Genomic DNA, 27,490 nt, shown 5'->3' with positions numbered 1-27,490 from the left:
AAATTAAGAAATAAACAAGATATAAAAGTAATAATGAATTGATTTATACAAATACATATCTGGAAGTTTTCCAGTGAGGATAAAGGAACAACTTGTGATCAATCAGTAATGAAGATATATCAGACTCATTGCTGTTCATTTAAAACAAGGATTCAGTTCAGTTCAGTCGCTCAGTCATGTCCGACTCTTTGCGACCCCATGAATCGCAGCACGCCAGGCCTCCCTATGATTCTATCTTCTGGTGTTGATGTTATAGCACCAAGAATCCCAATTCCTAATACATATCTGCAATTGGAAAGGAAGGACAAAACATACTTAACCAATTTCTAGATTTAAATTATACATATTTATACCTTTAGTATAAATTTATACCTTTAGTATAGTATAATGTGCCTCCAGATGAACTGCTGGTTCTTGTACATCCCTTGTGCTTTCCCTTCTCTGTCTGTGCTGATGCCCTTCCCCTCCATTGCCACCATTCCTCATCAGCAGGGTCTGCTCTCAGGCCTCCCCTGTGACACCAGCTCAGATCCCTACAGCTCTCCCGCTCTCCCTCCCTTCTGAACTCCTGGATCCCTGCCTGGACCTCTCCTGGGTGCTGATCCTTCCTACCCAGCACTTGGCTGCCCAAGCACAAGTGTTATCCTCCTACTCAGGCAGGGGCACCTTGGGACACGGCTGTGGAAATCCCAGGGCATGAACACAGCAAACAGAGGAGAGAAGGTCCCTGAGGTTATTGACTAATCTAGTGTTTTTCAAAATGTGTTCTTTGGAAACCAAATCCCATAGATATGCTTTACTAGATAGTGTTCCCTGGTCAAAATAGTTTGGGGAACCTGCATACTACACTCTCCTCTGGGCTTCCCTGGTAGCTCAGCTGGTAAAGAATCCACCTGCAGTGCGGGAGACCTGGGTTTGATCCTTGAGTTGGGAAGATCCCCTGGAAGATGGCATGGCAATCCACTCCAGCATTCTTGCCTGGGAAGCCCATGGACAGAGCAGCCTGGCAGGCTACATACCATGGGGTCGCAAAGAGTTGAACAAGACTGAGTAACTAAGCACATACCTACTTTGTACGTATAAATGATTGTTGGCTTCCAAAGTGTTGGTTGATATAATACACCACTGAAAATAACAGAATTACTAAAGGTTTGAAACTTCTATAGGCCACTGTAACATGGTGTATTGGCGATCCACCCCAAGGTTCAGAGATTTGTAGGAAGTCTCAGAGAACTTATCATATAGCCATCTTCATATAGCTGTGCTATAACAGTGAAAGTATACAAGACAAAATCAGTAAAGGGAAAAGGTACATGAGGTCAAAGTCCAGAGAAAAACAGGAAAAACTTCCCAGGGTCCTCTTCCAGTGGAGTCACACAGGACACACTTAACTCTTCCAGCAACAAGTTGTAACAACACATGTGAAATATCGTCTATCCAAGATCAATGCCCAAGGTTTCTAATGGAGGTTGGTCATACCCTGTCTAGCATGTACCTAAATTTCAGATTCCCAGAAGGAAAGCAGGTTTTTCAAAATACCTAAAATGTGGAAGGAAACCGAGTGTCCATTAACAGATGAAGGGATAAGCAAAATGTGTTATATACATACAATGGAATATTGTTCATCCAAAAAAAGAAGGAAATCCCATAACACACTACAACATGGAAGAAACTTGAGGACTATGCTAAGTGAAATAAGACAGTCATAAACTGCTATAGAAAAATGCTATAATGGTTACACTTACATGAAGCACTTAGAGACGTCAAAATCATAAAGACAGAAAATGTAATGGTGGTTGCTAGGAGCTAGCAAGAGAGGGGAATTGAGAGATATTGTTTAATGAGTATTGTTTCCGTTTCACAAGATGAAGAGTTATGCCAATGACTGGTAGGATAACAACATGAAGGTAAATTAATGCCACTGGATTATAGACTTAAAATTGTTATAATGGTAAATTTTATGTTTTATGTAATTTATTACAATAAAAAAAGAAAAAAGTAATAGGACCAGTGATTGTAGATGTAGATCATGTAATTCTATTAACTGTTTAAATAAAAACTCTTTCCAAAAAAAAAGTAAAGGAATAGGAAAAAGACACATTACGCTAATATTAATCAAAAGAAAGCTGGAATGGCTATATTAATTTCAGACAGAGCAAACCTCAGAGTATGGAAAATTACCAGGGATAAAGGCATTTCATAACGATAAAAGGGTCAATTTCCAAGAAGGCTTTATGTGTATGTGCCTAACAATAGAACATCAACATACATGAGGCAAAAACTGATATAACTGAAAGGAGAAACAGACAAATCCACTCTCATAGTTGGAGACTATCAGAAATGGATGGATCTAGCAGGCAGAAAACCAGAAGGATGTAGGAGAACTCAATAGCACCATTGGTCAACTGGATGTAATTGACATCTGTAGACCACTTTACCTAACAACAGTGGAATATATATTCTTGTCAACTTACATGGAATATTCACCAAGATAGACAATATTTGGGGTCATATAACATACATTAAAAAATATTTTTAAAAGTCATATATGCTTTGAGACCACAGCGGAATCAAACAGAAAAATACTTGGAAAACTCCAGGATGCTGCTGCTGCTGCTGCCTGTAGGTTAAACAAAACACTTCTAAATAACGCAAGGCTAAATAAGAAACCTCAAGAGAAGGGTGGGACAAATTGAGAGACTAGCATTGAAACATGAACATTACTATATGTAAAACAGATAGCCAGTGGGAATTTGCTGTGTGATGTAGGGACCATCTGGATAGTCTCAACACCATATTACTATCTCAGGCTATACTAGGGTAGATTCTAGCATGGGGAAGGCAAGCAGAGCACAGACTCCAAGGACAGGGGAGAAGGTGAGAAACATCTGATTGCCCAAGTCCAGCTTACAGGTTAACCAGTAGTCATGCCCTCTCAGTGATCTTCTGCAATATCCCCTCTCACCACTCTTTCAACATCATACCAAAAGTTCTAGCTAATGCAATAAAAGAACAGAAAATAAGTGTATACATATAGGGAAAAATAAATAAAGCTGTCTTTGTAGGTTACACAGTTGTTTATGTAGAAGATCTGAATGAACTGACCAAAAAACTACTGGAACTAATAAATGATTATAGCAAGTTTGTAAGATACAAGGTTACTACACAAAAGTCAATTGCTTTCCTATATACCAGCAATTGCCAACATCCGCTCGATCATCGAAAAAGCAAGAGTTCCAGAAAAACATCTACTTCTGCTTTATTGACTATGCCAAAGCCTTTGACTATGTGGATCACAACAACTGTGATCCACACAACTGTGGAAAATTCTGAAAGAGATGGGAATACCAGACCACCTGACCTGCCTCTTGAGAAACCTGTATGCAGGTCAGGAAGCAACACTTAGAACTGGACATGGAACAACAGACTGGTTCCAAATAGGAAAAGGAGTACGTCAAGGCTGTATATTGTCACCCTGCTTATTTAACTTATATGCAGAGTACATCATGAGAAACGCTGGGCTGGATGAAGCACAAGCTGGAATCAAGATTGCCGGGAGGACTATCAATAACCTCGGATACGCAGATGACACCACCCTTATGGCAGAAAGTAAAGAGAAAGCCTCTTGATAAAAGTCTTTCACTTTTATGAAAGAGAGTGAAAAAGTTGGCTTAAAGCTCAACATTCAGAAAACAAAGATCATGGCATCCGGTCCCATTACTTCATGGCAAATAGATGGGGAAACAGTGAGAACAGTGGCTGACTTTATTTGGTGGGAGGGGAGGGGCTCCAAGATCACTGCAGACGGTGATTGCAGCCATGAAATTAAAAGACACTTGCTCCTTGGAAGAAAAGTTATGACCAACCTAGACAGCATATTTAAAAGCAGAGACATTACTTTGCTGACAAAGGTCCTTATAATCAAAGCTATGGTTTTTCCAGTAGTCATGTATGGATATGAGAGTTGGACTATAAAGAAAGCTGAGCACTGAAGAATCGATGCTTTTGAACTGTGGTGTTGCAGAAGACTCTTGAGAGTCCCTTGGACTGCAAGGAGATCCAACCAGTCCATCCTAAAGGAAATCAGTCCTGAATATTCATCAGAAGGACTAATGTTGAAGCTGAAACTCCAATACTTTGGCCATCTGATGTGAAGAGCTGACTCATTTGAAAAGATTCTGATGCTGGGAAAGATTGAGGGTGGGAGGAGAAGGGGACGACAGAGGGTGAGATAAGGTTGGATGGCCTCACTGACTCAGTGGGCATGAGTTTGAGTAAACTCTGGGAGTTGGTGATGGACAGGGAGGCCTGGCATGCTGCAGTCCATGGGGTCACAAAGAGTCAGACACGACTGAGCGACTGAACTGATACCAGCAATGAATGAACAATTGGAATCTGAAATTAAAATCATAATACCACTTACATTAGCACTCCCCAAAATGAAATACATAGGTATAAAAATAATAAAATATGTGGAAGGTTTATACAAGGAAACCTATAAAACTCTGATGGAAAGAAATCAAGGAAGAGCTAAATAGAGGGATATTCCATATTCATGAATAGGAAAATTCAATGTTGTCAAGATGCTGATACTTCCTAATTTAATCTGCAGATTCAACACAATATCAACCGAAATCCCAGCAAGTTATTTTGTGGATATTGACAAACTGATTTCAAAGTTTATACAAAGAGGCAAAAGGCCCAGAATAGCCAGCCCAATATTGAAGGAGAAAAACAAAGTTGAAAGACTGACACTACCGGACTTCAAGACTTTATAGAGACATAGTAATCAAAAGAATATGATATTGGCAAAAGAATAGACAAATAGATCAATAAAAAGAAGAGAAAGTCCAGAAACAGATCCACACAAATATAGTCATCTGATTTTCCTAAGGGCCCTACTATAATTACCTAATCACCTCACAACAACACCACCTCCAAATACCATTATTAGGGATTAGGTTTCATCATATGAACTTTGTGGGGATACAAACATTCAGTTATTTATTCATAACTGCCAAAATTTGGAAGCAACCAAGATGTCCTTTACTAGGTGAACAGATAAATAAACTGTGGTATATATCCAGATGATGCAATATTATCTAATGCTAAAAAGAAATGCGCTATCAAGTCTCGAAAAGACATGAAGGTTTCTTACGTGCATACTCCTAAGTGAAAGAAATCAATCTGAAAAGACTACATACTGTATGATTCTAGAACTATATGATGTTCTAGAAAAGGCAGAATTATGGAAATACTCAAAAGATGAATGGTTGCCAGTGGAGAGAGAGAAATGAACAGGTGGAGCGCAGAAGATTTTAGGACAGCAAAACTATTCTTTATGATACCATAATGGTGGATACATACATCACATATTTGTCAAAACCCATAGAGTATACGGCACCAAGAGTGAACTCTAATGTAAGCCATGGACTTTGGGTGATAAGGATTTGTTAATATAGGTTCATCCATGTAACAGATGTACCACTCTGGTGGGATATGGCTGTTGCAGAAGGCTGTGAATGTGTGGGAGCAGGAGGTATATGGGAAATCACTGTACTTTCTGTTTAATTTTACTGTGAATCTAATACTGCTCCCAAAATAGCCCATTTAAAACAAACAACAATAAGAAAAAACAACTGACACAAGGGATAAAGATTGCTTTGTGCCTGGCAAAATGCTATATACACAGGAGGGTTATCAGGGCTTGAAGAGGCAAGTGTTTCCACTTTGTGGGCACAGCATGTGGTATTTGCACTGAGATGCTCAGAAAGAGAACATCTTTTGGAGCTGGTTTTTCTTTCTCTAAATAAAGTTAATGGGCTGCTGGTCAAGGTTGACACCTTTTTGAAGGTGACAACCACTTTCATGTCGCTCTCCCTTCTATCCTAACACACAGGTACATAAATGCCTCAGGAGGCGTAAACTTAAGCTTTGTGAATTAACTCCTTAGAGATTACTAACAGCAGAATGGACCTGAGGCCACTTCCCTTCCCTGGGTCTCAGTTTCCCTGCTTAAAAAAGAAAGTGGTTTCAGACGTTTTCTAAAACACGTCACAGTTCTGAGCTTCTGTGATTCTTCTCTCTCTCATGAGCCATGCACTCTCTGGCTTGAAGTTCTCTGGATGCGTGGTTCTTTCCACCAGGACCACTGACCCCACTGGGCTGGTTTACTGCTTGCTGTTCTGTATTTCTGGTTTCAGCATAGACTTCACTTGCTTGGGGAATTCCTCTTGACCTCTCTAAACAGAATTAGCTGCCCCCTCTCCATGCTCCCAGCGCCCCATTCAACCTTCCTCTCTGTACTTAATACACGGAGGATACTCTTCTGTCCACTTGACCCTTCCCAGCTGGACACCGCACCCAGCTGAGAGCAGCATTGTATTTATTACTCTACCCTGAGTGCTGAGGCGGAAGGAGCAGGCCCAGGTTTCCTTGGGGATGTCCCCAGCTCAGTCTTGACCTGGAGAGCTTCCAGACCCAAATCCTCTGGGGAGGGCTAGGCCTCCAGAAATTCACAACCACTAGCTGGAAGCTGTGAGTGAGAAAACATCCTTCAGCAGTAAAAGGACAATTTACATTATTAAACAAATAATTAACAGTAGAACTTACTGCAACAGAGCCTTTCTAAGAACCACAGAGTCCCTTTAAGTGTGCCGGTTTAAAGCTTTTGTTTTTTAACTTTATCAGAGGGAGAATTTAGGACCTGAAATCTTCCAATCCAGGTATCTCTCAAGGGTTGCTGCTGCTGCTGCTGCTAAGTCGCTTCAGTCATGTCTGACTCTGAGCGACCCCATAGACGCCAGCCCACCAGGTTTCCCCGTCCCTGGGATTCTCCAGGCAAGAACACTGGAGTGGGTCTCTCAAAGGTTAAGTAAGGCAAAACATCTGAAATGGTCATTAGAACAGACCTTTAGCCCTTGGCTTGAAATTTTCCATTCTATTGACCGGAAGGCAAACCCCTTCTGTCCTGGCACCTTCCTCCTGTCTGGGTTGGCTGCCGCCATCCGTCACCCTTGTCCAGCTCCGCCCTGTGTGGCCGGAGGTTTCCTCTCTGTGCACCGGCCTCAGAGCCAGCTCTGGCTGTGTTATGATGGGGCTGCCCCCGCCAGGGCTATGGCTGAAGAGGCTCTGGGTCCTCTTTCAGGTGGCCCTGCATGTGGCCATAGGCAAAGTGCTCCTGACGCTGTTTCCCAGGAGGGTCAAGCAGAACATCCTGGCCATGGGCGAGAAGACTGGCATGACCAGGAACCCACACTTCTCCCATGAAAACTGGATCCCTACCTTCTTCAGTGCCCAGTATTTCTGGTTTATCCTGAAGGTCCGTTGGCAGCGACTGGAGGATATGACTGAACAAGGGGGTCTGGCCCCAAACTGCCCTGTAGTCCGCCTGTCAGGAGAGAGGTGCAGCATCTGGGACTTCATGCAAGGTCAGACGGCTGGTCCAAGCTCGAGAGGTGCTTGGATGGGGGTGTTTGAGGGGGGTGGGCAGGTGGGATGGAAGCTTGAATGCCACTGCTCCAGCTGCTCCTTTTCTGGCTTCCTGTCCTCGTCCCACTTCCTGAAAACAAGAACTTCTCCTGGGTTCTGTTCTTCTAAGTGACATCACCACCTTCCCAGGCAATCAAATGGCAAACCAGTCACACTAGCCATCAGCTCCTTGAGCACTGCTCTTATTGCACCGTTGCTCTGCCTGGGATGTCTTCACCATCCCCTCCCCACCTCCCTGCCCCTATCTGGTCCACTCTGGCTCATCCTTCAGACTCTTGCTCAGTGGCACCCCCTGATCCCGGTCCCCTGATCTCAGTTAATCCCCTCTTCTATGCTTCATATCCTAAACTTCTCTTTACACACCTGTCATGGTTTGTAATTATTAATATGTGTGGGTGTTTGATTATTGTCTGTCCTCTTCACTAGCCTGCAAGCTCTATGCAAGTGGAGGCTGTGCTCTAACCCACTGTTGGGTCCCCCCTGGCTGCTGCTGGCTCATGCCAGTTGCCCAGTAAATATTTGTTGCAGATCTCCCTCTCTCCCTCTCCCAGACAAACCAGCTCTATCTGTTTGGGTTCTTAAAGGCCTCTCTGGTCAGGTTTCTCTTTTTTCCTCACAGCTGCTCTTCCTGCCAGGTCTTCCTCCTCCCCATCTTGCCCTCTCTTCCCACCTAACTTGAGGATGGTCACCAGATGACCCTTCCACAAACATATCCCTGGCTGACTGGTACCCCAGCTCACCAACCTTCAGCAGCCCCGTCTGCATCCGGGATGAAGCCCAGGCTCAGCCTTGTTCTCCATGTCCTCTGTGGACTGACTCCAGTTTTTCTTCCCAACTTCACCTGCAGGCTCCCCCTCAGCACACTGCCTCCAGATGAACTGCTGGTTCTTGTACATCCCTTGTGCTTTCCTTTCTCTGTCTGTGATGATGCCCTTCCCCTCCATCGCCACCATTCCTCATCAGCAGGGTCTGCTCTCAGGCCTCCCCTGTGACACCAGCTCAGATCCCTACAGCTCTCCCGCTCTCCCTCCCTTCTGAACTCCTGGATCTCTGCCTGGACCTCTCCTGGGCGCTGATCCTTCCTACCCAGCACTTGGCTGCCCAAGCACAAGTGTTATCCTCCTGCCCAGGCGAGGGCACCTTGGGACACGGCTGTGGAAATCCCAGGGCATGAACATGGCAAACAGAGGAGAGTCCCTGAGGTTATTGACTAATCTAGTGTTTTTCAAAGTGTGTTCTTTGGGAACCAAATCCCATAGATATGCTTTACTAGATAGTGTTCCCTGGTCAAAATAGTTTGGGAAATTCTGCATACTATACTCTCCTCTGGGCTTCCCTGGTAGCTCATCTGGTAAAGGATCCACCTGCACTGCAAGAGATCGCAGTTTGATTCCTGGCTCTGGAAGATCCCCTGGAGAAGAGATAAGCTACCCACTCCAGTATTCTTGGGTTTCCCTGGTGGCTCAGATGGTAAAGAATTCGCCTGCAATACGGGAGGTCTGGGTTCGATCCCTGGGTTGGGAAGATCCCCTGGAGAAGGAAATGGCAACCTACTCCAGTACTCTTGCCTAAAGAACTCCCATGGACAGAGGAGCTTGGTGGGCTACAGTCCATGTGGTAGCAAAGAGTCAGACACGACTGAGTGACTAAGCACAGTACATCCTCTCCTCCTGGAAATTCATCATGTGCATGAACATAAGAGTCTCTGAGAGGCCCTGAAGCTTAAAAAAAAAAAACTTGAAAAACTTTAACACAGCACTAATTTTCCTAACACACACATACAACTTCCCACTCTCCACCGGAAGGATAGCCTATCATCGTCATATTAGTTCCAAAGAACACACTCTGGGAGATGTGGGCCTGATCCAGTGCTCTCATTTTAAAAGGGAAGTGGAGGAAACTGAGAGCAAAGGTGACGGAGCCAGTGAGTGACCAAGTCAGGCCCAGGATCCGGCTTCTTCATCCTGTTTTCCCAGTGTACCTCAACAGACATTCACGAGCACCTCCCTGGAGCTAGATCCTCAGCTAGACGCCAGGGGCTCCTCAGAGCTAGGCAAGAGCTTGCTCTTTTGTCTGAGGAATTTATGGTTTCATGGTACAGACAGAAGTAATAACAAGTCCATACAGTTCCATGAGGCTGCGGGGAGACTAAAAAGGTATGAACTTCACCTGCAGGGCTTGGAAGGTTTCCTGGAGGAGGTGGTGTTGGAGTTAAGCCTTGAAAAATAAGTAAGATTTTGGTAGCTTGAAAAGGGAAGAGTGTCTCAATCAGAGGGAAGGGTAAGAGTTTTTTTGCTCATGATCTTAAACTGCAGTGCAGAAATGACCTTGGTTTATTCAGCAAACATTCACTAAGTGACCACTGATGATAAAAGCAATGAGAATCAGCTCATGTTTACTGTGAGTCTACCTCATGCCAACTCCTGTGACAGAACCATGCCAATTTGCTGACTTTTGATGATCTAGTGATCAGCTCCATGAAAGCCAACGTGCCTCAGGGCCAATTCACAGCATTTACTTGCTTATGTTAACTGCTTACTTTCCAGTGGGCCAGTGTACATTTTATTTTTAAAAATATTTATTTGGCTTCACCAGTCTTTGTTGCAGCATGTGAACGCTTAGTTGAGGCACGTGCAATCTAGTTTCCTGACTAGGGATCAAACCCAGGTCCCCTGCATTGGGAGTGCAGTCTTAGCCACTGAATCACCAGAGAAGTCCTCAGTGTATTTTTTCAATACTGTTCTATTTGTCTCTGCTCCCTGCTGCTGCACCTGAAATTGATGATGGAGAGAGAAGGAGTCTGAGCAATGAAAAAAAACTTCTATAAAATAGAATTTCAGCACATTGGTCCAGAGTCCCCTGAAGTAATAGGTACTGATGATACAGAAATCAATACAACTGGAAGATCTAATTATTCAAGGAAGGAGATGATGGAGGGGTAGAGGGAACGAAGGAGTTCAGGAAGGAGTAGGGTCAGGTGGGAAGATGGTCAGGGGAGGGCTTCCTGGAGAAGAGAATGGTGAGCTGATGGTGTAAGGACTGAAGCCTCGGGATGGGTGAGGAAGAGGAGAGTGGTGAACAGAGCAGGGTGGAGGGGAGGGCCAGCAGAGGTCTGATACACGGAGGGGCATCAGTCAGTTTGGTAGAAGCAGGGTGTGAGAGGCATAAAGGAGTGAAGAAGGAGGCTGGAGATGTCATCAGGGATCAGAGCTTCCGAGGCCTCTGTGTCTTAGCAAAGAGCCTTTACTCTGAATGTATTGGTGAGTTCTTAGAAGGATCTTCAAGCAGATTTAACATGATCAGTTCTGCTTATTAGAAAGACATTCTGTGTTGATGTTTGGCAGAAACCACACAATTCGTAAAGCAATTATCCTTCAATTAAAAAATTAATTAAAATTTTAAAAAGGAAAAAATAAGAAAGACAGTCTGTAAGAGCTTTGTAAACCCATCAATCCACTAAAGAGCTCTGCTGTATGCTTATGTAAGTATAAATCCAAACTCATTTTGGAGCCCCAGGCTGAAAGGTCTGGAAGACTCTTTCAGTTCAGTTCAGTTCAGTCGCTCAGTCGTGTCCAACTCTTTGCAACTCCATAAATCGCAGCACGCCAGGCCTCCATGTCCATCACCAACTCCTGGAGTTCACCCAAACACATGTCCATCAAGTCGGTGATGCCATCCAGTCATCTCATCCTCTGTCATCCCCTTCTCCTCCTGCCCCCAGTCCCTCCCACCATCAGGGTCTTTTCCAATGAGTCAACTCTTTGCATGAGGTGGCCAAAGTACTGGAATTTCAGCTTCAGCATCAGTCTTTCCAATGAACACCCAGGACTGATCTCCTTTAGGATAGACTGGTTGGATCTCCTTGCAGTCCAAGGGACTCTCAAGAGTCTTCTCCAACACCACAGTTCAAAAGCAACAATTCTTTGGTGCTCAGCTTTCTTCACAGTCCAACTTTCACATCCATACATGACCACTGGAAAAACCATACCCTTGACTAGATGGACCTTAGCTGGCAAAGTAATATCTCTGCTTTTTAATATGCTGTCTAGGTTGGTCTGAAGGAGATCAGCCCTGGGATTTCTTTGGAAGGAATGACACTAAAGCTGAAACTCCAGTACTTGGGCCACCTCATGTGAAGAGTTGACTCATTGGAAGAGATTCTGATGCTGGGAGGGATTGGGGGCAGGAGGAGAAGGGGATGACAGAGGATAAGATGGCTGGATGGCATTACTGACTCAATGGATGTGAGTCTGAGTGAACTCCGGAAGTTGGTGATGGACAGGGAGGCCTGGCGTGCTGCGATTCATGGGGTCACAAAGAGTCGGACACGACTGAGCGACTGAACTGAACTGAACTAGGTTGGTCATAACCTTTCCTTCCAAGAAGTAAGTGTCTTTTAATTTCATGGCTGCAAGCACCATCTGCAGTGATTTTGAAGCCCAGAAAAATAAAGTCAGCCACTGTTTCCACTGTTTCCCCATCTATTTCCCATGAAGTGATGGGACCGGATGCCATGATCTTTGTTTTCTGAATGTTGAGCTTTAAGCCAACTTTCTCACTCTCCTCTTTCACTTTCATCAAGAGGCTTTTTAGTTCCTCTTCACTTTCTGCCATAAGGGTGGTGTCATCTGCATATCTGAGGTTATTGATATTTCTCCCAGCAATCTTGATTCCAGCTTGTGCTTCTTCCAGCCCAGCATTTCTCATGATGTACTCTGCATAGAAGTTAAATAAGCAGGGTGACAATATACAGCCTTGACATACTCCTTTTCCTATTTGGAACCAGTCTGTTGTTCCATGTCCAGTTCTAACTGTTGCTTTCTGACCTGCATATAGGTTTCTCAAGAGGCAGATCAGTTGGTCTGGTATTCCCATCTCTTTCAGAATTTTCCACAGTTTATTGTGATCCACACAGTCAAAGGCTTTGGCATAGTCAATAAAGCAGAAGTAGATGTTTTTCTGGAACTCTTGCTTTTTTGATAATCCAGCGGATGTTGGCAATTTGATCTCTGGTTCCTCTGCCTTTTCTAAAACCAGCTTGAACATCTGGAAGTTCATGGTTCACGTATTGCTGAAGCCTGGCTTGGAGAATTTTGAGCATTACTTTACTAGCGTGTGAGATGAGTGCAATTGTGTGGTAGTTTGAGCATTCTTTGGCATTGCCTTTCTTTGGGATTTGGGAAGACTCTTTGCTGCTGCTGCTGCTAAGTCGCTTCAGTCGTGTCCGACTCTGTGCGACCCCATAGATGGCAGCCCACCAGGCTCCCCCGTCCCTGAGATTCTCCAGGCAAGAACACTGGAGTGGGTTGCCATTTCCTTCTCCCATGCGTGAAAGTGAAAAGTGAAAGTGAAGCTGCTCAGTCGTGTCCGACTCCTAGTGACCCCATGGACTGCAGCCCACCAGGCTCCTCCGTCCATGGGATTTTCCAGGCAAGAGTACTGGAGTGGGTTGCCAGTGCCTTCTCCGGGGAAGACTCTTTACAGATCATATAAAGCAACCCTTTCATTTTTTCGGATGCAAAGGCCCAGAGAGGTAAAGGACTTGCTCAGAGTCACACAGAGAGTTCTTGTAGAGTCTGAACAAGAACTTGAGACTTCTGACTCTCAGCTGGTGTGCTTTCTAATGTTGGATAAAAAAACAGAAGCTCAGAGAAACTCTCAGCCACCTCTTATCCTCTGCAGGTACCTGCACCCACACATGCAAGACACACACGCCACGCAGCGCTGACTGCCGTGTTGGGGTGGAAGGCAAATCTGGGTGATCGCTTGTCTTGGAACCTGGCCATTACTCTGAAACTAGATTTATTTCATCCCCCATTTAAAATCTTCTAAAATCTCTCCAAGTATACTTATAAGGGGTCATCTAGCAACTATAAACGGGCTGGTTTTCTCTGCTAAGAGAGCCTGGTGTGGGGATTAATTTACTGGTTTGGGGCTGACCAGTAAGTTAACCAATGATGGGTTTGAGTCTAGTGCTACCACAAAGCCGTTTCCCCACTTATACAAACAAGCTGGACTTGACAGTCAGTCCTTGTTTGATGTTCCTGAACTGGTGTCCTCTGCAGTGTGGCCTGTGGACATGGGCAGGGGGCCAGTCCCCAGTCCGGCCACCCCCTCGCCTCCATCCATTTTCTGTCTGCTACCAGAAAAGCAGGGAACTAAGCTGAAACTTTGCCCTCAATACTGATCACTGCACCCAGCCACACTATAAATAATTAAACAAATGACTGTGTTTCTTCACGTCCTAATCAGTGGATGTTGAAATTTTTTATCCCATTAAAAACAAATTTCCAGACAGCCCATAGTTGGCTCTGGTCCTGACCTTAAATCTCCTCAGTTCTTATCTGAAGGGTGACTCCCCGGGGTCATTGGAGGCCAGTAGCTAGCCACTTGGTTATGACTGGCCTCTGAGCCTCCCCTGCTGTGACCTGAGCAAGCTTGTCACATGGGGTGAGGAGGCAACCAGCTGAGGCCTTCCCAGTGCCTCCTAGGGCCTCCTGTGAGGTCATCTGCGAGGCAAGGATGACAAGAACTTTGTATCTCCAGTGGAACAGGCTTGCTTTCCCCTCAAGTACTGAAAAATGAGGACTATATAAGCAATCATGTTTCTCCTTTTCCTTGGCCATCTGGAAACTCAGAGTCAATATTAGCTCAGTTATAATGAATGCATGGGCTTCCCAGGTGGCTCAGTGGTAAAGAACTCATCGGCCAATGCAGGAGATTCTAGTTCGGTTCCTGGGTCAGGAAGATTCCCTGGAGAAGGAAATAGCAACCCACTGCAGTATTCTTGCCTGGGAAATCACATGGACAGAGGAGCCTGCCAGACTACAGTCCATGGGGTCGCAAAGAGTCAGCCACGACTTAGCACAGCAGCAGCAGTACAACGAATGCATGAGATCTGAGCCTCCTGGAGGGCCATGGCTTTCAAATTTTTTTATTTCCTATTTTATTATATGTGTAAGCTCCATTAAATCCTTTGTGGAACAAGTTAAAGAAATAACTAACCAAAGAAACCACAAGCAAGTTAAACTGTCCTCCACTCCCCATCCATCAACAAGTCCCATCAGTTCCTTTGACCCTTCCCCCTATACACACACACTAGCCTGCTGCTGCTGCTGCTAAGTCGCTTCAGTCGTGTCCAACTCTATGCGACCCCATAGACGGCAGCCCACCAGGCTCCCCCATCCCTGGGATTCTCCAGGCAAGAACACTGGAGTGGGTTGCCATTTCCTTCTCCAATGCATGAAAGTGAAAAGTGAAAGTGAAGTCGCTCAGTCGTGTCAGACTCCTAGCGCCCCCATGAACTGCAGCGCACCAGGCTCCTCCATCCATGGGATTTTCCAGGCAAGAGTACTGCATACTAGCCTAGACTCCCATTAACTCCCTTGTGGATTTCCCCAATTACCCCTAACTGCTTCTGCCCCTCTTCTGTTCTCACTCTCAATCCTTTCTCCACTGAGCAGCCAGGCCCGTCTTAAAAGGTCAACCAATCATTTTTCATCTCATAGCCTACAGTAGCAATCAGAGTTTTGGCTTGTAAGCAACAGAAACTCACTCAGGTTTTCTTAGTCATACACATTTCCACATGTATAAATGCCAAGTGTGTTAGAAAAATGTTACAGGCTCCCCAGAATCAATCACAGCAGGAGCACTGGGCCTGAACAATATTTTAGTTTCAGCAGTTGGGCCTGGAAGCTGCTGACACTGTGGTTGCCATGGGAAATCCCTCCCCACTGTAGGGACTTCACCATTCCCTTGGGGCTCTCCCACTGGGGCGTGGATGGGTTCTACCATCTCAATCACTTCAGAAACAAAGAACTACATGGGAGGGTCCAACCAGCCCAGCCTGTGCCCTGGCTGCTGGGAAGGAGAATGGACCTGGCCCGTCTCTCTTCCACAGAGCAAGGCTGGGCACAATCCCCTATCAATAGTACAAAAAATAGGGAATTCCAAGCCGGAAGGAGGGCTACAGGCTGGGCAGCCAAAATTGCAACAAATGTCCAACATCCTTGCTTTATCTCCATGATGTCCCACTTGACCTGGAAGAAAATCCACATTCTATGCCATGGCATAGGAGGGCCTGCCTGCTTTTGCCCTACCTACCTCTCCAGTCACATCTCTCATTGCCCTTGGCCTGGTTCCAGTCACAGTGGCCTTGCAGATCTTTCAATACACCAAGCTCTGTCCCTCTTGGGCCTTTGGATGTGGCGCCCCTTTGCCTGGAATGACCCTCCTCCCTTTGCCCATGGTTGGCTCTTTCCTATTTCTCAGGGTAAACGGCATCTCCTCAGAGGCCTCCCCTGACCCACAATGTCATGTCACTCCTTTATAGTCTCTTTTCTGACACTTATCACAACTTGAAATGACTTCTTTTATGATTTTCTTGTTTCCTGCCTGTCTCCCCATTAAACAGATCTTCAGTTGCACAGGGGCTTCCCTGGTGGCTCAGACGGTAAAGAATCTGGCTGCAATGCGGGAGACCCAGGTTCGATCCTTGGGTCGAGAAGATCCCCTGGAGAAGGAAATGGCAGCCCACTCCAGTATTCTTGCCTGGAGAATTCCATGGTCAGAGCAGTCTTGTGGGCTACAGTCCATGGCGTCGCAAAGAGTCTGACGCTTCTGAGCAACTAACATTTTCACATTCTAATTGCACACAGGCAGAGACCTGCTGCTTCTGCTCTGTGCTGAATCCCGTGTGTGGTAGAGAACTGTGCGCCTTATTAGCACTGTGAATGCTTGTATTACGATGAGGGTATACTCAGTGTTGGGGATGTGAGGAAGAATGAGGAATAGGCCCTGCCCTCAGGGACAGTGAGTAGCCTGTGGGATGCAGACACTTAAACTGGCCATGTCACAGTGCAGGACCTACTGGAGGAGTTACAGAAGGCTCTCACCCAGGGCTGTCTTCCTAGGTATGGGACCAGTGAATCATGAAGGGTGCTTATTCAGAAGGGGCTGAGCGCTCTTTGGAAGGACTGATGCTGAAGCTGAAACTCCAATACTTTGGCCACCTGATGCAAACAGCTAACTCATCTGAAAAGACCCTGATGCTGGGAAAGATTGAGGGCAGGAGGAGAAGGGGACGACAGAGGATGAGATGGTTGGATGGCATCACCAACTCAATGGACATGGGTTTGGGTGGACTCCGACAGTTGGTGATGGACAGGGAGGCCTGGTGTTCTGCGGTTCATGGGGTCACAAAGAGTCGGACATGACTGAGTGACTGAACTGAGCGCTCTGCCGGAACTGTCTTGAAATTCTTGATAGTTTTATCCTTAATTTGTATTTTTCGAGAGAAGACTTTTTGGACAATTGGACATGCCTCAGGGACTTGGAGCCTTGGCTCACACAGGTTCCTGTTTCCTACAGCCTCCCTCCTCCCTATCCCTCACCCCTAACAGTTCTCCCAGGACCACCCCTCCACTCCCAGGGCCCCAGCCTATCCAACCTCCTTGCTCCCACCCAGTGGCTGCTGCCACCTTCAGGCCCAGAGAGGGTCTGGACCCAGGAATAGGAAAGGTTAGGGTCAGGTGTGGGCATCCTGCAGTGTCTCACAGGAGGGCATGGAGGTGGGCATCCCCAGCCTGAGCTGACAGTGCTACGAATCCATTTGGCAAGTGACTCAGGTGACTTAATGGGAGGAGGCTTTTGCCCCCACTCCTTTCCTCGAGGTACCAAGCATGTCCCTGCATGGAAGTTGGTATACCCTGTGGGTGTGGGAGATGGCAGGTGTGAAGATGACATGTCTGGCTCAGTTTCTGTGCTCCTGGCCGGGGCATGGGACATTGGTCTGGTGGCTGGAGGGAAAGGAAAGCTGGTTGCCAGCAGCCACAAATATACATACATGTATGCAGAGTCTGGGGCCTCCTGGGTGACTATGAGAGTCTACATTCACCCTATGAATATCTCTGTGCCCAGGGGAACCTGATATTAAATAGCAACTAAAAAGCAGCATGCCAGGGCAAGAGAGATACTGAACCAGAAAACTATTTTAATGTATTTATTGGCACTTGCCCCTACTTTTTGAATGAAAGGCCTTGAATTTTCATTTTGCCCTGGCCCAGCCAATTATGTGACCAAGCCCCACATTTCACTCTTTCTGGAGCCTTCTCCACTGTTCCCACTTCACAGCTCAGAGAAGAGATGAGAGCTTACGCTTATTCAGTTCAGTTCAGTTCAGTCACTCAGTCATGTCTGATTCTTTGCAACCCCATGAACCGCAGCACGCCAGGCCTCCCTGTCTAGCACTAACTCCCAGAGACCACCCAAACCCATGTCTATCGAGTCACTGATGCCATCCAACCATCTCATCCTCTGTCGTCCCCTTCTCCTCCTGCCCTCAATCTTTCCCAGCATCAGGATCTTTTCAAATGAGTCAGCTCTTCACAACAGGTGGCCAAAGTATTGGAGTTTCAGCTTCAGCATCAGTCCTTTCAATGAATATTCAGGGTTGATCTCCTTTAGAATGGACTGGTTGGATCTCCTTGCAGTCCAAGGGACTCTCAAGAGTCTTCTCCAACACCACAGTTCAAACGCATCAATTCTTCGGTGCTCAGCTTTCTTCACAGTCCAACTCTCACATCCATACATGACCACTGGAAAAGCCATAGCCTGGACTAGACGGACCTTTGTTGGCAAAGTAATGTCTCTGCTTTTGAATACGTTATCTAGGTTGGTCATAACTTTCCTTCTAAGGAGTAAGCGTCTTTTAGTTTCATGGCTGCAATCACCATCTGAAGTGATTTTGAAGCCCCAAAAAATAAAGTCTGACACTGTTTCCACTGTTTCCCCATCTATTTCCCATGAAGTGATGGGACTGGATGCCATGATCTTAGTTTTCTGAATGTTGAGCTTTAAGCCAACTTTCTCACTCTCCTCTTTCACTTTCATCAAGAGGCTTTTTAGTTCCTCTTCACTTTCTGCCATAAGGGTGGTGTCATCTGCATATCTGAGGTTATTGATATTTCTCCCGGCAATCTTGATTCCAGCTTGTGCTTCCTCCAGCCCAGCGTTTCTCATGATGTACTCTGCATGTAAGTTAAATAAGCAGGGTGACAATATACAGCTTTGACGTACTCCTTTTCCTATTTGGAACCAGTCTGTTGTTCCACGTCCACTTCTAACTGTTGCTTTCTGACCAGCATACAAATTTCTCAAGAGGCAGGTCAGGTGGTCTAGTATTCCCATCTCTTTCAGAATTTTCCACAGTTTATTGTGATCCACACAGTCAAAGGCTTTGGCATAGTCAAGAAAGCAGAAATAGATGTTTTTCTGGAACTCTCTTGCTTTTTCGATGATCCAGCAGATGTTGGCAATTTGATCTCTGGTTCCTCTGCCTTTTCTAAAACCAGTTTGAACATCTGGAAGTTCATGGTTCATGTATTGCTGAAGCCTGGCTTGGAGAATTTTGAACATTATTTTACTAGCATGTGAGATGAGTACAATTGTGTGGTAGTTTGCGCAATATTACACTTATTGGGTACCTACTATGGGTAGGCACCATTCTAAGCCCTTATCTGCTTTAACTTACCTAATCCTTAGAACAATCCTATCAGGTAAATATTGTTATTATGTCCATTTGTGAGTGAGGGAACTGAGGTGCTTTGAATAGAAAGAGCACCAGATTGAGAATCCAGAAGCCAGAATGTTGGGTTTAACGCCACCATTGACCTGCTGTGTGACATGGAATAAGCCTATAAGCCAGAGGGTAAAAAATCACCCACCTTGTAATACACTAATCACATCAATGAGAGAACAGATGGGTGCCTGCCTTATCACTGCATGAAAGGGACTCTTTTTGTCATTATTTACTTCCCAGTGAGTGCAGGTGATCCACTGAGACTGCCTGATAGAATCCCTTCATTCTGGAGAGGAGTCAACTGGTTCTGCTGCTGCTGCTGCTGCTGCTAAGTTGCTTCAGTCGTGTCCGACTCTGTGTGACCCCATAGATGGCAGCCCACCAGGCTCCCCCGTCCCTGGGATTCTCCAGGCAAGAACACTGGAGTGGGTTGCCATTTTCTCCTCCAATGCATGAAAGTGAAAAGTGAAAGTGAAGTCGCTCAGTCGTGTTCGACTCTTAGCGACCCCGTGGACTGCAGCCTACCGGGCTCCTCCATCCATGGGATTTTCCAGGCAAGAGTACAACTGGCTCTAGCCTCTGCTAAATCATGTGTTCGAAGCTTCTGCCCTCCCCTCGCCCCTGCACTGTGCCCTGTCTCCATCTTAGAGAGGAAATAAAGGTAACAATGAAAGCAGGAGTGAAGACGGTGCTTGCAAAAGAAATGCTATGTGTCAGTTATTGGTTGATGATGATACCATTTGTTTTAGGCAACAGACCCTTGGTGCTGAATTTTGGAAGTTGCACCTGACCTTCATTTATTTTCAAATTTGACCAATTCAAGAGACTTATTGAAGATTTTGGTTCCATAGCAGATTTTCTCATCATTTACATTGAAGAAGCACATGCATCAGGTAAAAAAAGATGTCCTTCCCTCTCCCCTTCACTCATGGTTGGGGGTGGGAAGAAGAGGAAGAGAGAAGGAAAGAGTCACTATTTGTTAAGGACCTAACTCAGTCACTGCTAGGTCTACCCCCAACTTGCTAACTCCATAGTCTGTGCTCTCCGATAGTCACACAGAGCAGAAACCTGGAGTGCTTCTATCATTCTGAGTGGGTAAGTCGGGGAATCAAGGCGAGGAGCTCATCTGAGCACAATCACAAGGAATTTAGACCTTGTGAAAGGTCACGAGTGAAACGGCGGCTCTAGCAATGTGTGAGATCCATCCTAAGGCTCTCCAAGCTCCAGGGGAGCTTCTCCCTGGTTCATCTCTGTCCGTGGTTCCCAAGTATCACGAGCACCAGAAGCACCAGGACTTGTGAAAACACACTGCTGGACCCCACCCCAGAGTTGGAGTTAAACCTGGTGTGGGGCCTAATAATTTACATTTCTAACCATCTCTGAGTGATGCTGTAGCTGTGGATTGGGGGACCACACTTTGAGAACCCCTGCTCTGGGCCAGCTTTTAGCTGAGGCTGCAATCCTTGTTTCAGCTCCTAATAGGTGATGGCTCATCTTTATTATTTAATGGGAAATCTTGTTCCTTTGCTGAACAGCTCTGTGAGAAAGTCCTGCCTTAACATGGGCAGACATGTCCCTCCCTGAAACTTCTACAGCTTGGTCGAAGTTTCTTGAACTTTACAGGATAATCAGACACGTCCCTGTCTTCCTGATTTTTATGGGAACTGAACCCAAGAGTTTAGCCCAAGCCTCAAACTCAGAGGTTGGAGAAGGCAAGAAGGCTCATGTGGCTGAGTGAAACGAGAATTATTTATTCACCCCATCACCCCACAAGAAGCTGTTTCAGTCATCTGTCACTCAGCACCTGGCAGAGTCCATGTTATAGTCAGAGCTCAGTGAAAGTTGGGTGAATAAGTGAGCATTTAGACCAGTATTAGCCTTGCTGGCTTATCCATGTGTTTAGAGATTGTTATTATCAGCAAAGCTGCTCCATCAGCCCTTTCCCCAGAGTGGTCCCTAGATCCCTCGTGTCTGAGCCCTGTGGGTTGCCTGTTGAAATGCATGTTCCAGGGCCCACCCTAGGCCCATGCATCTTAATTTATATGCACCCAGAGGTTGGAGAACTGCTTTCAGCCTAACACTGTGCTCATTTAACTGGCAGCTTCTATCTTCATTGAAGACTTTGGGGCAATTAAAAATATTAGCATAGGGTAACAGTTACATGGAGGTTCATGAAGCTGTTCTCTCTACTTTTATGGATATTTGAACATTTCCAAAATAAAATGCAAAACAAACAGCATAGGCAACAGTAGAGCAAAGTCAAGAACAATGTGTTTCTTTGTTAAATACCCTTTGGGAGAGCAGCAGCCATCAATGAAAGAAAAGAGAACTCGGGCACCTACAGGTGTCAGGGTCTCCATGGCCAAGAGGAGGCGATGCCTTGATGTTCGCACAGTTGACAGTGGAAGCTCTGCCAAAGCGGATTTAACTCTGGGGGCAGCGCTGCTCAGTCTTCAAAGTGCGCTCGAGTCACCTGGTAATCTTGTTAAGATGCAGGTTCTGGATCACAGGGCAGCAGAGGGGGGCCTGAGACTTGGTGCTTTAAGCCATGCCCCCAGGTAGTGTTGAGCCTGCTGGTCCAGGGACCATGCTTGGAGTAACAAGGTTGTAGAGAATCCAGCTTTAATCTCTAAAAGAACAAGTTGCAAAGTGCAACAAGAGCAGTTGGATCATCACAGAAATTTCCTGATACCTGTCACCTCCCCTGCTTTCTCCTGGAATCCGACTGAGCAGGTTTAACCCTTTCCTGGACCCAGGGCTGTCCATCTCAAGCCACTGAGGGAAAGGCTTCCTATTCCAGCCCTGACCCACACTGGTTGCTGTGCTGTGTACCCTCTGTGCTGTGCCACTCCTAGTTCAAGCATTTCTTCTTCCTCCCCAACTCCTTCCCCAGGGTACTCACTCCATCAGTCAGAAGTAGGTAAGGCCTGGATCCCAGAACTAAAACTGGCACAGAGCCAGTGTCCACCAATCCTAGGAGGTCTAAGCCAATCAGTTGACTTCCTTTTCCCCCACATACCACGTGTCTGTCCAGGTAAATTACAGGGAGGCATGCGTTGTGGTAGGAAGATCGCCCTAGCTGCATCACGTGCTGGCCACGTGACCTGGACAGCTTACCTTCCATGCCTACTTCTGCGCCACTAAGATAGAATAATAGCACCTATCTCCCAGAACAAGTCTTCCCACGTGGCACTAGTGGTTAAGAACCCGCCTTCCAATGCAGGAGACATAAGAGACACGGGTTCAATCCCTGGGTTGGGAAGATCCCCTGGAGAAGGGCATGGCAACCTACTCCATTATTCTTCCCTGGAGAATCCCATGGACAGAGGAGCCTGGCAGCCTATGGTCCATAGGTTCGCAGAGTCAGATATGATTGAGCATGCAAACACATGTCTCCCAGAATAACCCACTTAACAGAATTTACTGAATACCTATTAGGTGTCCAGCCCTGTGCTGGGCCAAGGGATACATGGAGATGAAAGGTACATGCAGTGCCTGTCTCTAAAGAACTCACAGTTAAAGGTGGGGAGTTGGGTCACTGCTGCTCTCTGGGCCTCCACATTCCCAGCTGCAGGGTGGGGATAAGAAGGACATCCTGTGAAGCGCCAGGGAGCTAATGGATGGAAAATGCCCGCCTAGACATGACACACGTATAAGTTGGTGTTACTATCATCCACAAGGTTTAGCTGTCTTGGGGCAGTTAATAAATACTTTAAACTGAGTCCAGGCTGTTGTAACTGGATGTGAATTTCTTCTGATCCTGGGTTTTCCTAGGGGAGGAGTACTTTGAGAGGACTTTGAAGCACAAGGAGGAGGAGGCAACTGCTGCTTACATTACCCTGCGAGGCAACTATTACAAATGCAGGCCCCGTGGCTTCTGAAAGAACCCACACCCCTTTATCTGGGCTCCAATCTCCCCAGATATGGGGCAAGTAGAAGGGCAAGGCCAGTACCAGTTTATGGACATTTTTTCAACCTGTGGGCCCATTCACTAATGAGGACCAGCTCCTTTAAGTTGGCAGATGGGCATCTCGGCCAATGAAGCCAATTGAAAATCCCCTTACCTTTAAAGCAGGGGTCCCCAACCTCTAGGATCTAATGCCTGATGATCTGAGTTGCAGCTGATATAATAATAATAGAAATAAAGTGCACAATTAATGTTACGCACTTGAATCATCCCCAAATCATCCCCCCACCCACCACCCAGTCCATGGAAAAACTGTCTTCCAAAAACCGGTCCCTAGTGCCAAAAATGTTGAGGGCCACTGATTTAAAGTGAAGCAATCTTAAATAGATTTGGTTCGGGGTCGGGGTGGGGCATCTCCAGAGAAAAATAGTAGAATACCTGTAGTAGAGAATGAAAACTGAAAAAAAAAAAAAAGAACGAAAACTGGCTTCTTCTCTACTTGTCTGCTATTTTGGGGCAGTCAGGCAAGGTAAGTCAATAGTTTTTAAGCAGCTACAATGAACCAGGTAGAATACTGGGAATTCTACAGAATTATCTCAGGTAAGCCTTACAGCTAACTGAAATGTGGGTTCTGTTAATTCATTTAGCAGATGGGAAAACTGAGAATTTAAAAAGATTTAAAGAGCCTGCCCAATATCACACAGCTGAGTGTATCAAGGAAGGCTTCCTGGAGGAGATGGTGGGACAGCAGTGGTTCTCAACCAAGGGTAATTTTTGTCCCGCAGAGGGCATTTGGCAATGTCTGAGACATTTTCGGTTGTCACAAGCTGAAGGCAAGGGGACACCACTGACATCTAGTGTGTAGCGGCCAAAGACGCTGCTTAACAGCTTACAACACACAAAACAGCCCCCACAACAAGAATTATCTAGCCCAAATTGTAAGTAGTGCCAAAGCTGAGAAGTCCTCCATCTGGGACCCTCAGTTAAAAGTGGGGGCAGTATCTGACCCACAGGTCTTTCTGTTACAGATGGCTGGGCTTTTAAGAACAACGTGGACATCAAGAATCACCAGAATCTCCAGGACCGCCTGCGGGCAGCCCACCTGCTGCTGGACAGGAGCCCCCAGTGCCCCGTGGTGGTAGACACAATGACGAACCAAAGCAGCTCGTGCTACGCAGCACTGCCAGAGCGGCTCTATGTGCTCCAGGAGGGCAGGGTCCTGTACAAGGTGGGGACTTGTGGGACCCAGGGAGGGCAGGGTAAGGGCATAGAGAGGACCACGTTTCAAATCACTGCCTGGTCATTTACCAGCCACGCGACCACAGGCAAGTCCTTTCCCCTCTTGGAGCTTCAGTTTCTTCTTTTCTAAAATGGAAACATGGACCCCCACCTCACAGGGAATGAAATAATGCTCAAGAAAGGCCATAGCATTTGGACTGGTGTTGCAGCTTCCCGGGAGCCTTCTGAATGCAGAAGACTTGGCCCAGCCCTGGTTTGCTTTGAGAGACACTGTTTCCATTTCAGGAATAGTGCTCAGAGGAGGAACTGGACCTGCCTAAGGCCAAGTTGCTCAAGGCTCCTATTTCAATTCTAAATCCTCTGGGATGGGATGGGAGTGGGAGGGCCTGAAGCTGCTAATCCCTGAGACAGGCCTGAACCTGGAAACGGGTGTAGAGGCCAGAAGACCATCTCCTCTGTAGTTTGGAGCGGCAAATGCTGCTGAGCCCAGTCTGCTTTTCTGGGGATCATGTACCCCTTCAATACTTCCAGCTTGGTGAGGGTGAAGGAAGGGAGCACAGCTTCTGATCCTGGGGGCACTGTGAGCCTCTCCTGTTGTGTGTTGTGCGGTGCTCAGTCATCAGTCTTGTCTGACTCTCTGCAGCCCCACGGACTGTAGCCCGCCAGGCTCCTCGGTCCATGGGATTTTCCAAGCAAGAATACTGGAGTGGGTTGCCATTTTCTTCTCCAGCGGATCTTCCCAACCTAGGGATCGAAACTGTATCTCCTGTGGTTTCTGCGTTGGCAGGCAGATTCTTTACCACTAGTGCCACCTGGGAATCGATAGCCTCCCCTGAGGGGATAGAAATCAGTTTTACATCTGCTGAAGGGATTCAAACCTGGGGGAGCATATGAAACTCAGCTCTGGGGTGCTTCTCTGCCCATGGGTCAGGCGGGCCTTATTCATGCCGGCGAAACAAGCAACAACCTTCACATAAATTCTCAGAATGCTAAGGGTCACAGCACGAGGGTTCGAGTCCTTCTTCCCTTCCTGTCCCCTGTGACACAGTACTGAGGTGGCCTGGTTGAGGCAAGCTGGGTACTGAGTCCCTACCTGGGGTTAGGCCCTGAGCAAGTACTGGAAACACAAGCGCAAGTTTAAAAGGAGACACAACTTACTTCGAAGTACTCACAACTGGAGGAGCAGGGAATAAGAAGGCATAAATAGAGTGTTACAGCTTCCTGGGTGCTGTGAGGCTCCAAGGCAGGGTTTATCAAAGCTGTTCTGCAAAGGGCCAGATAGGAAATATGACTCCGTGGGGGCCAAACAATTACCACTGAAACGCTTCAGTTTTGCTATTGTAGCACAAAACCGGCATAGACAATATGTAAAGGAAAGGGTGTGAGACATCAGGATAGATTTGGCTCTCAGACAAGAAATTTCCTGAACCCTGAGGAAGGGCAGGCTTTTCAGAGGAGGTGACAGCTGCTTAGGATAAGGAGGCTGCCACGTGAACATGGTGAGTAAAAACCATTGCAAATACGGGAAGGAGAGACAGAAGCACTGAGGTATGTTAGGGCAGGGTGTGGAGGGTTGGGCCGTTTCCATCATAAAAGGCTCTTTCTGGACCAAGGAGTTCAGCCTACATCTGAGAGCAAAGAGCCACTGAAGAGTTGTGAGCCAGGGAGAAGCACAAGTCAGATCTCTACTTTAGAAAGATCATGGACTACTAGGTGAAGAATGGACTGGGCGAAACAAACACAACACTGTAAAGCAAACATACTCAACTAAAAAAAAATAAGAATGGACTGAAGGAGCTGGGGTCATAGTTCCCCAAACAGGAGGTGAAGAGGGCTGAACTGAGGCCATGGGGTTAGACAGGCAGAGGTGGTTTGATGCAGTGAGCAGAACTTGATATGAGAGGTGGCTGGTCTGAAGGTCCAGTTGTGGAAGAGAAGCTTATTTGTCTACATCCCTTTCTCCTTTTGAAACCTCTCCTTTTGAAATCTTCTTTACCTGCTCTGGTTTTCCTCCTGCTTCTTTGTCCAGTCTTCCCATTACATGTTGGTGCCATTCCACATGCTTTCCCTGGGTGCTCTCATCTATCTCAAGGACATCTGCCCTTGACTGCACCATCCTGATGACATCCACAAAGATGTCACCAGCTTAAATCTCTCAGCTCAGCTCCAGACCTACATATTCCCGCAAGTTGGAAATCTGGAAATGCTGACTCATTTCTCTTGCAGGGTAAACCTGGTCCTTGGAACTACCATCCAGAGGAAGTTCGTGCTGTTCTGGAAAAGCTCCACAGTTAATCTGGACGGATTGCACAGTTCTAGGTGCCCAACCTGAGGGCCCCTTAAGGCTTGGTTTGACCCCCATCCCAGCTGACATTTACCTCTTGACCTGTGTTCCCAGTTGAATCACTAGCCTGGATTTTTCTGATCCAAGCAAACAATGGTTGCAATGAGAAAATGAAGCCACAAGTAAGCTGAGTATTAAAGAAGGTATAATTCCATACTGCTCCTACCATGGAGACCGTATTCATTGCACAGCATTCTAAGAATGAGAGCAGGTACACGCTGCGTTTCCAAGTATCCAGCCACTCTAATATGGCATTCCTTAAATGAAGTAAATTCACTGTACCAAATTTGCCATTTAAAGAATTGATCATTTAAGACACTAAATTGGCTTTTAGAACTAAGCATGGGGATAACTCCAGGTTTTCAAAGGAATTCAAAGAGAATGGGAGCAGACAGTACAGACGGTAATCCTTTTCTTGCCAAAACATTTAAAACAAAGGATGGTGGCAGTGATGGATGAGTTTTCACAGTAATATATTTTCAGTTCTACAGTAGAAGAGGAGGGTGCTCACTTCACCACCTTTGAATATATTTCATAGACGTCTTGCTCTCCACACCTGGGAATCTTCTTTTATTTTCAATTATAACAAGCTGCTTGGTGGGAGAACTCGCTTCCTAAAACCACTATGACCTTGACCAAACTAGACAACAAATACCACAGAGCTGTCATTCAGTTATACAGAAACTCATATGTGAAATCCTGTTTCTCTGATTTCTTCACAAGTCTCCTAAAAGGTCATTTGCATTAGATTACCTCAGACTAATGGATAACCATTGGTACTGAGCTGTTTTAACTCTGCCTCTTTTCATATTTGTTCATGACGGCCACAGCCTAAAGTACACACGGCTGTGACTTGATTTGAAAGAAAATGTTTTAAGATGCAGCAAGCTAACATAGAATGATTAAAAACTATCAGGCTCTTCTGAATGGC

The 27,490-nt window shown here is 46.2% G+C and overlaps 1 protein-coding gene across 3 annotated transcripts; it reads left to right on the top strand.

The window, feature by feature from the left end:
- Positions 1-7,093: 7,093 nt before the first annotated feature.
- Positions 7,094-26,974, top strand: DIO1 (iodothyronine deiodinase 1). Of its 3 annotated transcripts, none has more exons than XM_055586957.1 (4): positions 7,094-7,238; positions 19,819-19,962; positions 24,005-24,204; positions 26,442-26,974. In XM_055586957.1, exons 1-4 carry the CDS (start codon positions 7,094-7,096, stop codon positions 26,508-26,510), a joined length of 558 nt encoding a protein of 185 aa, XP_055442932.1. In that variant the 3' UTR covers positions 26,511-26,974. The 3 variants fall into 3 exon arrangements, with proteins under 3 accessions (XP_055442932.1, XP_055442930.1, XP_055442931.1); XM_055586955.1 differs by having other exon boundaries at positions 7,094-7,430; XM_055586956.1 differs by lacking the exon at positions 19,819-19,962 and having other exon boundaries at positions 7,094-7,430.
- The last annotated feature ends 516 nt before the right edge of the window (positions 26,975-27,490 follow it).

The sequence above is a fragment of the Bubalus kerabau genome, chromosome 6 (genome assembly GCF_029407905.1).
Source record: "Bubalus kerabau isolate K-KA32 ecotype Philippines breed swamp buffalo chromosome 6, PCC_UOA_SB_1v2, whole genome shotgun sequence".
Lineage (NCBI taxonomy): Eukaryota > Metazoa > Chordata > Mammalia > Artiodactyla > Bovidae > Bubalus > Bubalus kerabau.
This window is presented reverse-complemented; position numbering and strand designations above follow the sequence as displayed.

What these genes read in the sequence shown, in the direction of transcription:
- DIO1 (XM_055586956.1), top strand. Translation starts at nt 7,094, where the DNA reads ATGGGGCTGCCCCCGCCAGGGCTATGGCTGAAGAGGCTCTGGGTCCTC. An exon ending in CATCTGGGACTTCATGCAAG is followed by an intron (nt 7,431 to 24,004) that starts GTCAGACGGCTG and finishes TTTCTGTTACAG; the next exon opens with ATGGCTGGGCTTTTAAGAAC. An exon ending in AGGGCAGGGTCCTGTACAAG is followed by an intron (nt 24,205 to 26,441) that starts GTGGGGACTTGT and finishes TTTCTCTTGCAG; the next exon opens with GGTAAACCTGGTCCTTGGAA.